The sequence below is a fragment of the Lupinus angustifolius genome, chromosome LG05, assembly GCF_001865875.1.
Source record: "Lupinus angustifolius cultivar Tanjil chromosome LG05, LupAngTanjil_v1.0, whole genome shotgun sequence".
Lineage (NCBI taxonomy): Eukaryota > Viridiplantae > Streptophyta > Magnoliopsida > Fabales > Fabaceae > Lupinus > Lupinus angustifolius.
Window position 1 is genome coordinate 8,270,254 of NC_032013.1, and position 9,984 is coordinate 8,280,237.

The 9,984-nt window shown below is 33.7% G+C and overlaps 1 protein-coding gene across 1 annotated transcript; it reads right to left on the minus strand.

The window, feature by feature from the left end:
* On the minus strand, positions 295-6,044 carry LOC109347633 (calcium-dependent protein kinase 32-like). Its single transcript, XM_019587573.1, has 9 exons — positions 5,221-6,044; positions 4,190-4,313; positions 3,941-4,084; positions 3,059-3,211; positions 2,576-2,691; positions 2,292-2,459; positions 1,721-1,951; positions 613-876; positions 295-491 (listed from the first exon to the last, which is right to left on the minus strand). Exons 1-8 carry the CDS (start codon positions 5,698-5,700, stop codon positions 724-726), a joined length of 1,569 nt encoding a protein of 522 aa, XP_019443118.1. The 5' UTR covers positions 5,701-6,044; the 3' UTR covers positions 295-491; positions 613-723.

Sequence of the window (9,984 nt, forward strand, 5' to 3'; positions counted from 1 at the left end):
CTTGATAAGATTACCTGATAAGGTAACATAGTTATAAAATGAAATAATCTTGTAGAAGTTTCTTAAAGTAACTTTATCAAATACAAGTTTATAAGTTGGTGCCTTATAAAATTAATGGTGTTGTCAAATACAGATATGTAACTTACTCTTAATCAAATTGTTTATTTTTAGTGAAATAGACTAGCTTATAATCTCTTTCTTCATCTTACCAAATACACATGTAATGTAAATTTTATTAATATAATTCAAATGCACTAGAGATTATAGGCTCATAGTGGGACAGCCAGTTCCAAATGAGGCCTAAAACTGACTTGAATATAATATGGGCATTGGCAATGAGAAAAATATATTTACAGCCACAAATGAAGACTCGTACAGTACTCCCCTTTCTCCAACTGCATCCTTATCAAACTCACAAACTTCACTGCATAGCCGTATATTCCATTTCACCCCAAAATGAAGGGTTTTTACCAAAGGATATAAGAAAAAATCTGTGAAAGGAAAAAGAAAAGAATGTAATATCTATGCACTATTAAAAATTTATACATAGTGAGTACATCATCAACTTTGAAAAATTAATAATGATAAACCGACAGAATATAAAACTCTTACACAATCAGTGCATGCAACTTTTTTTTTTTTTTTTCTCAAAATAAAAGGAATACTTGTCTCTTATATCACATTTGCCTTTCCAGAGGTAAAATTAGCCAGTTTTGAAGTCATCTAGTGGTCATTGTTTGATTGCAATGAGCCATCCTTCATCAATTTCAGACTTAGGCTTGTAAATCTTTCTCGCGAATACTGCTTTGATGCTTTTCTCCAGTCTGTGCCAGCCTTCATCATTGCAGCAAATTCCTCATAACTAATTCTTCCATCCTGAAATTTAAATTAGATAAAACATCGGATGGTCCAAATAAGTCTAATATGCTCTTAGAAACATAGTAGAAATAGAAAGCGAGCAGAAATAGAATGAATTTTTACGTTGTTAACCGGAAAAGAATAGAAAAAATAATTTTTTCTCTCAACTCATCCTCCCCTGTTTTCTTTGCACACAAGAGGAGAAACAAATTTGCGTCCTATTACATTCTTTACTCTCTCTTCTCTACTGTCTCCTAAACCAAAGGAGTCAATTTCTCTTTAAATTCTCTCCCCTCCTTCTCTTTCACTACTCTTTCTATTGTACCAAAGGCAGCTACAACATCTTCTTATCAAAATCCAGATCAAGAAGGTGCAGAAATGGATAGCATGTCCAATTTTTTGTTCCATATAGCAAAAAGTAAAACAAAAGAGAGAGGTTCAATGAGGGAGAGGATAAAGTATCCTTCAAAGCATTAAATTTCTGTATGTGGCAATCTTATATGACTAAGGATGGCCTAGGGAATGTAACAAAATTATTTTTTTTGTTATCGCAAGAAAGATGTTTGAAGTTGGATATGATGATATCTCTGTTTTAAATTACAATTACAGTAATTATAGTATTGCGATGTGGATTATAGCCGTTGTGATGTGAATTATTTTATAATTAAAAAAAATATTTTAAACTTGATATAATCTGATGTGGCCTGATACAGTCACATATTGTGATTTGGTGTTAGATCGCAACTATTATGGTAACACCATATGATGTCTACAATTTAAATCACTAGATGATATCATAAAGCAAAATTTATCTCAAAATTTTAACCAAACTAAAATTGACAAAAACGTGAAATATACTGACCTTATCGGTGTCCACATCATGCATAATTGCAGTAATGACTTCTTCACTGTTTGTGTCAATTTCATCAACTAAGGCATTACGTAGCTCCTCAATTTCAATATACCCACTTTTGTCCTGATCAAAAAATTGAAAGGCTTTGTGAAGGTGTTCGTCATTTCCTATCTTTCTTAGATGAACAGAAATGGCAACAAACTCTCCATAATCTAGGTACCCATCTTTGTCTGCATCACCCTGTAATATCAGGTCCAAAGGATTAAAAGTAGAAGAGACAACCTTATAGGATCATATATGTAAAACTACCATAAAATAGTACTAGTACAGTAGTACTTTCTAATATATTGTCTTCTGAGTAAGAGAGTAAATAGCACTGAGAGTTATGAATGTGTGCTTGTGTTAGCTATATGAACTAATATAAGCATAATAAGTCAAATAAGTCAAGGTATTAGTTTGATAAATTACAATGAAAATACCCTGGAAAAATGAGCAACCTCAAATTTGACAAAACTACTTGTTTCTTCAGCTATTAATTGCACGACAAACAGAAAGATCGCAGATAACATGTAATACTCACAGATTCCATAAGCATTTGGACATCTGCCTCAGAAATAGTATGGCCTAGCTTTTGCAATCCTACTCGTAGTTCATCGACGTTAATCTTGCCCGTATTGCTTGTATCCATCAGCTCAAATCCCTCTTTTATTCCAGCAACTTCTTCGACTGATAAATGCTCTGCAATCACCTGTTAAGATGAAAGTTCAACACAACAAAATCAATGATTTATGAATTAGAAGGGTACGTCTAAGCATTTTGTAGACGATTTGGCATGGGACATTCAAATATCATTGAGAACATTACCCTCAAAGCTCTTTTCTTCAGCTTATTCATTACAGAAAATTGCATCAGCCTAGCTTTAACTGTTTCTCCTAATGAAACATTAGGAGCTTTCTTTGCATTTTGTAACCATGGATGATCTGCATTTAGTGAAAAACAAACATTACCAGTCCTCAAATTCATGGTATATTTTGCTAAAATAAAATTGTTCATCTCTGTGAGCATAAGAGTGTAATATTTGTGCACTATAGGTATAAAGAGAATGTAATGTTTATGCACTCATAGTATAAAGATTTATACACATTCAGTGCATCATTCATTCTTTATTTGAATTACTTTTTTTGAAGAGTCAACAATGATTGAAAGTGATTGGTAGATGATACACTGATAGTGTATAAAACTCATACAATGTTAGGCTATACATATTTTTCTCAAAGATTTATATACAGTTACTACATCATCCACCATTCAGCTGTATTACTTTTTTTGACTAGTCAATAATGTTACCTAACACTTCCTCAGCAGAAAGCCTGCTCTTTGGATCAGGATCAAGCATCTTCTTCACAAGGTCTTTTGCATTATCAGAAACCTTTGGCCATGGCTCCCTTTTAAAATCAACAACGGATCTTATGATTGATTGAGCAACTCCCTGTTCAGTTTCTGCATTTTAACAACAAGGAAGAGATATAAGATTTAGAGTCAAACTTATTAAACAGAAAAAAGAAAGAAATAATGATATAAATAATCAAACTGATGCAACAGAAAATAAATGAAAACTTAATTATAGCAGCATCTTTCCTTTTAAATTAAAAGTAAAATGCAAATACAATGTCAAATATAAGACAAGATATTGTTGGTACTTAGGACAATAAACATGAAAATAATAAATTCGTCCACATATGCAGATAGAGAATGATTTGCCTTCAGGAACAGACCAATTTGAAACAGGAAATTGTAATTACAATAAATACTATTTTAAAAGAAATGTAAAGAAAAAATGGTTGAATTCTTTTATGATCTATCAATCTAATGGACAATCATGTGAATGAGTACAATTACAATATCATTAGTAATGCAAGTAGTCATTCCACCATCTCATGTTCAGATGACGGACCATTTCGATAAGCCAGATATCGCTAACAAGGAAGAAAGTGTAAACCATTTTGTCTAGTCCAGGTAGAGATCTTGGACTAGAAAATAATATTACTCATTCAGTAACAAAAATCCAATAGTTTTTTATCGAACTGAAATTAAAAAATATGCATAGCTTCCAACAGTTTCTATTAATATTATACATAGTCTTTGCTTGGTAGCAAGAGCCACACATTTACTTAAAAGTAAATTCTTTAGCAAGTAAAGATCTCAATTTCACAAAAGCCAAAAACAAACCTGCCCAAAAAGGTGGGACACCACAAAGTAAGATATAAAGAATCACTCCAGCACTCCAGATATCTACTTCAGGGCCATAATTTCGCTTTAACACCTCAGGAGCCATGTAATATGGACTTCCAACTATTTCGTTAAACTTTTCACCTGCAGAAAATGGAAAACTTGAGATAATTTTAGATGAATTGAAAAAACAAATGATGGAAATCAAGTTACAAAATGGAAGGATTCAGTTACTAGCAAAAAGATAACCTGGTTTAAAGAAAATTGACAACCCGAAATCAATAGCCTTCAAAGGCGATGTTTCCTTCTTGTTTCCGAACAAAAAGTTCTCAGGTTTGAGATCCCTATGTATCACACCATGTTTGTGGCACATCTGATGCATAATTAAATAAAAAATTATCATGACTAAATCTCAAATTTATGAGGGGGAAAACTCCTAGCACATCAGTGCAATGAAGAACAAAGAACACTGATACAATATGAGAAACAAATATTTGCAAAGGTTAATTCTACTCATACAATGTATAGTTTATTTGCAAACAGTTTCATAAGTCATATTTCCAACTAATAACCACCATTCCATAATCATCTTGCTGAACCACCCAGACAAAATTTGAGCTTTGATATAAAAAGAAACAAATTATAAATATAGTTTTCACATGTGTGGAGGAGATCGGCAGAAGCCCCCGTAATGAGAGTAGATCAAATGAAAGTTAGTCCAATTTTTAGAGAAAGAGGGAAATCAAGAAAAACCGTAAGGAAAATAATAAGGAAAGACTTGAAGATCAATGTTTTGCCAATGACCATAATTTATGATATAATAATATGATATCGTTCGATCTATGTAGTCCACGCCAACTAGTGGGATAAAGGCTTTATTTGTTGGTGTACTTTTCCTTCTGCATTTCCAGCTTATTAAATATACTTCTCTAGTGCACAATACCTATTAAACACTGGAAGATTATTAAGTAGATTTGTATCACGTTAGGTTATATAAAAAACATAACAATGTAACAGACTTGATCAATCAAATTCTTAGGTTACGTTAGGATATATAATGACGGATGGAATGAAACAAACTACCACATTTATCAATATTGCAGATCGTATAGCTGCAATTTAAAACAATAGACCTTAATATCATTCCATTCTGCTTTGCATCTATTTCATTCAATCAAATCATTGCTTCACAAAACTCACCCAAAAAATAAACATTTCATAAAAAATAGTACTAATAAAGAAACAGTTTCTCACAACACTTGCAGAAATCCCAACCTCACCTGCACTACTTCGACGATAGTTCTGGTTACAACAGCAGCTGCGCGCTCTGTATAATGGCCCCTGGCAACAATGCGATCAAAAAGCTCTCCACCCTCACAAAGTTCCATGATGAGGTGGACAGCATTGTCATCCTCATAAGTGTCTTTCAATGACACAATATTTGGGTGCTTAGGCATGTGCTTCATTATCTCCACCTCCCTCCTCACATCCTCAATATCAATTGCTGTTTTCAATTTCTTCTTTGAAATTGATTTGCATGCGAATTGCTCGTGTGTTTCCTTGTCAATGCACAAGTACGTTACTCCGAATTCCCCTCTACCAAGCTCGTCACCCAACTCGTAACGTGCATCGATCTCACGTCCCGTGGGTTCCTTCAACACCACAAGCTTGTTGTTGCTCATTCCATCGTCGAACGGGTTTCGTTTCTTGTTCTTTTTATGTTTATTATAAAAGGAAGGTGTTGCACAACAATTACCCATGATGATAATGCCAAAGTATTCAAATCTAACCTCTATTAAATTACTTGATATCTAGCTTCAAAATCTCAACAAAATTTGCGTAAAAAGAAGGTAATATCAAAGTTGGGGAATATATAGAAAAAAGTGCAGAAAAATGAGAAGAGAAAGTTTTTGGAAAGAAGAGTGCAGAGGGTGGAAAAGGGAAGGAGAAGGGTCAAACTTGTTGGGCAGACACTTGATCCATTGTCTCCCTTCTTCCTGTCCCTAACCCACTTTCTCTTTCGATCAGATTTTCTTTCTCTATTTTTGTTCTTTTAAATCTCAAAGACAAGATTTTCTATCTCTGGAAAAGCCAATTAAATGAGCTGTTTTCCCAAATTTATCCCCATTTCCGTTGACATAATAATTGCATGGCTGCCATGCGTGTAGGAGTGCCTACACAGAGGCTTACACTCTCTGCGTCTACCCCTCCTCTCTTTGCGGTTAGTTCTTCAACCAAAATTATTGCTCCACGGAAATGTTTGATTGGGATTTTTTATTTATTAAGGGGTAATAAACTAAGAAAAAAAAGCAACATGTAATATATAGGTTTATTCATTTTTTCCCTTTATAATCTCACAAATTATATGTCTATGTTTATAATCATAATCTATCACACACAATGATGTGAATCTCCTTAAAATCCTTCAAAATGATTGTTCTAGGTGTTTATAATATGTTGAAGCTTATTAACTAAACTAATGATGCAGAAAATAAGAGTAAAATGGCAAAAGATACATCAAAATTGTCCTTTAACAACATACATTCAACAATACTTCTGTGTGGAATGCAGTTAATTGATAGACAAAATTCAAGGTACGAAAATTAACAACGGCGGTTAAAGCAAACATTGTTGGAATCAAGATCCTCTGTCCCAAATTTTTTTGTCTCATATCCCAAACCAATCATATCTCACCATATAACTTAAAAATGTTATGTTTTTTATTTTTTTATTTTTCGTTTCAAATATGTATCAACTTTCCATTGGATTGGGATACAATGAGATACAAAAAGTAGTACAGTTAATCCCTATTCACATGGTTGAATATCTAAAATCATTAGCATCAAGGTAAAATCAGAATATAACACACCTAAGGGGTGAATATGTGCAGCGGTTTAGTAGAGCCGCTTTTCCGGTTAATCGCAAATATCAAAATACTGACCAGGATAATTGATTATTTAACAGATTAATCGATTATTTATTTCAAATAATCGATTATTTGTAGAAACTAATCAATTATTCAATAACTCGAAATCTTGGAAAATTTAGGTTTCTTATTTATCAAATTTCACGAAAATAGTTCTTTCTGATTCAATTGCTCAACAACAATATACTAAACAAAATATTTAGATTAGGATTCAATGTAAGCAATATAAAGAATCAAAACTAATATACTTAAAAAATGAAAGTAAAGAGATTAAGGATAGAGAAAAGTGAGCCAAGAGATTTTATCTTCGTTCGTTTGTGGGTCCACTTTGAAACTACATGCAGGCCTCCCAATCTGATTTTGAGAGATTTTTCTTCACTATGGAAATCAATGTATTTTTACAAAACACACTTCTAATCAATACAAGACTTTCTTTCTCAGACTATGGAGATCCCTGATCGGTTTGACCCTCAATCCTCTATGGATAATCCTCACCACCTATTGTTTGTTGGATACCAGCAAGGTAAATCACACCTAGACGGGGTGAATAGGTGTAGCGGATCACTAGTCCTGCTTTTCTGATTAATGCACAAAACAGAAAGCTGTTGCAGTTAATCGATTATGGTCAGTGTTAATCGATTATGCACAATTTGGCTAATTGATTATTTACAGCTTTAATCGATTATACTATATCTTGATATTCTTTAAAAACAGATTTCTCGCACAGCAAACAATGGTAATTAACAATCTTTATTGCCCTAAATTGATTCTTGATTTTACATAATTATTAACACTTGCCACAAATCATAAAAATCAAACAAATCAGAAATCAATAAAGACTGAAATGTAAAAGAGATAGGGAAAGAAAAGGCTCAAGGATTTTTATCATGGTTCGTTTGCGGGTCCACTTGCAAACTACATCCAGCCCCCCCGTCTGATCTGGGAGATTTTTCTTCACTATGAAACACAATGTACGTTACATACACGCTTCCAAATACAAAACTTGAACGCTCCCTTCTTGGAACCCAAAGAACTACGTTACCGTTGGTTTGACCTTTCCCAAAACCGCCTCCCAAGAAAACCTTTCTTATGCGATTCGGCCCCAGCCAAGGTATCGCTCTTTATCCCAAGACCTCCAAGTCTTTGTGTGAAGAACACCTTACCTAACCGCAGCTAGGATTTTCCAAATCCTTTTACAACAAGAATATAGAGTAATCTAAAGCACTTACAATGTTCAAATTAAAACACTTAACACCTTACTCGACAACTCTAACGCATGTCTCATATAAAAAAACTTCCATTTAACTCCTTGACCTCGAGTCTTCCATTTAACTCTAACACCTTGACCTCGAGTCTTTGGCATGTTGTTTGTTGTGATGTCCATATCTTCAAGCTTCCATTTAACTCCTTGTCTTCATCAAAACTATGTAGGTCTATCATAAAGGCAACCTTTGACTATTTATCATATCAATCTCCCCCTTTTGATGATGACAAACTCTAAACAATTCTTTGTTTAATTAGCTTGATGCTGGACAACAAGTGTTTGCAATGGTTGAATCAGAATGCGCTGCTCCCCCTCACTTTGTTCTCCCCCTCAATCCATGTAGGAGGTGATATAGGGTTCCAAAATTAGATGTGGAAGCTTAATACAACCTTCAAAACTCAAACAACACTTTATCCCCCTTTTGAAATGATAAAAAAACAATGGTATTATATGATAATAATAGCCAAAAGTAAGGAAAGATTTCACATGGTTTACTAGTCTTAATGGATTAAGTAATCAAGGATAATCGATTAAGTAGTTTCAAAGAGAATTAAACAAGTTCACAGTTGTTGCATTTAATCGATTATTAGCAGGGGTTAATCAATTAAACTGAATATAAACAGATTATGGCAAAAGTACATTGCAAGATATATCCAAATATTTGTGTAATTATACAAGTGAACATAGAATGATTAATGGAATAGAATGTATCACAAATAGAGAATATATTAATCATTCAAATAGAAAGTACACAAGTTGGTATAATCAAAGATCAGGCAATAGTTCTTACATAACCAAATTAAACAACAAAATTACGAGAAATTAACGAAGAGAGTGCATGAAGTACATAATAGGTTCAAACATATTACAACCAAACCAAAAAAATACATTCTCAAAAGACACACACACCCTAGACTTTAGACAACCCTATCTAGGCTAATCCTGAGGTGGTGGTAGTGATGATGAATATCCATGCGTGACACGCACAATGAAGAGAATGCGATCAAGATCCATGGATAACTTCTCCTACTATCCTGGAACTCATTGAACATGGAGTCTCTGAAAGACTAAAAATGACCATTAATACGCATATTTAGGCATTGTTCCATGGCATCCAAGTGTGCTAGCCCAAACAATGGTTCCTGAGGCATAGCATTAGCCTCGGCTTGTGGTTGTTCAGGGTTTGGCTCACTAGGATTTGCAGCAATTTTTTCATCAAATGAGTCTCCATTCACATTGGCATTGTGATCCTCTTGATACATCCAATCATTACCAAACTTGTAAATGCCCATATTGTGAATGAGATTGTCACCTACTAAGTTCTCTCGAGAATTTGTAACTATGACGTCCACATCTGACGTTTCAATTTCCAAATAATCGATAATACAAGAGATGAAAATCCCATACGCAAGCAACCTAGATGAAGATGAAGTTATACCATTCATGACCTTTAACTTTTCAGCAGGCCAGTTTACCACAATTCCTTCCCTTATAACAAACATCAACTTGAGATCATTGATGGTTGGTTGGGCATGGTTTGTATTTTGTTGAACCAAAATGTACGCAATTAAGTAGTGCAATAAGCGATTTTCAACAGACAATGACCTAACCTTGATCAATTCACCTTGTACGTATAAATGAGGTCCTCTTAAACATGATTTATACATCTCAATATCGTCGAATGAGTCCTATAACTCATTGTTATAGTCACCTAACATAGATCCGTCGCTGGATAATCCTCCAACATCCAAAAAAAATTCCTCATCCAGATTAATCATTTGTCTCATGAAAATTGAAGCATATACCCCATCCTTATACCGAAAATTACTATTAAATTCCCTTATGAGTGATGGA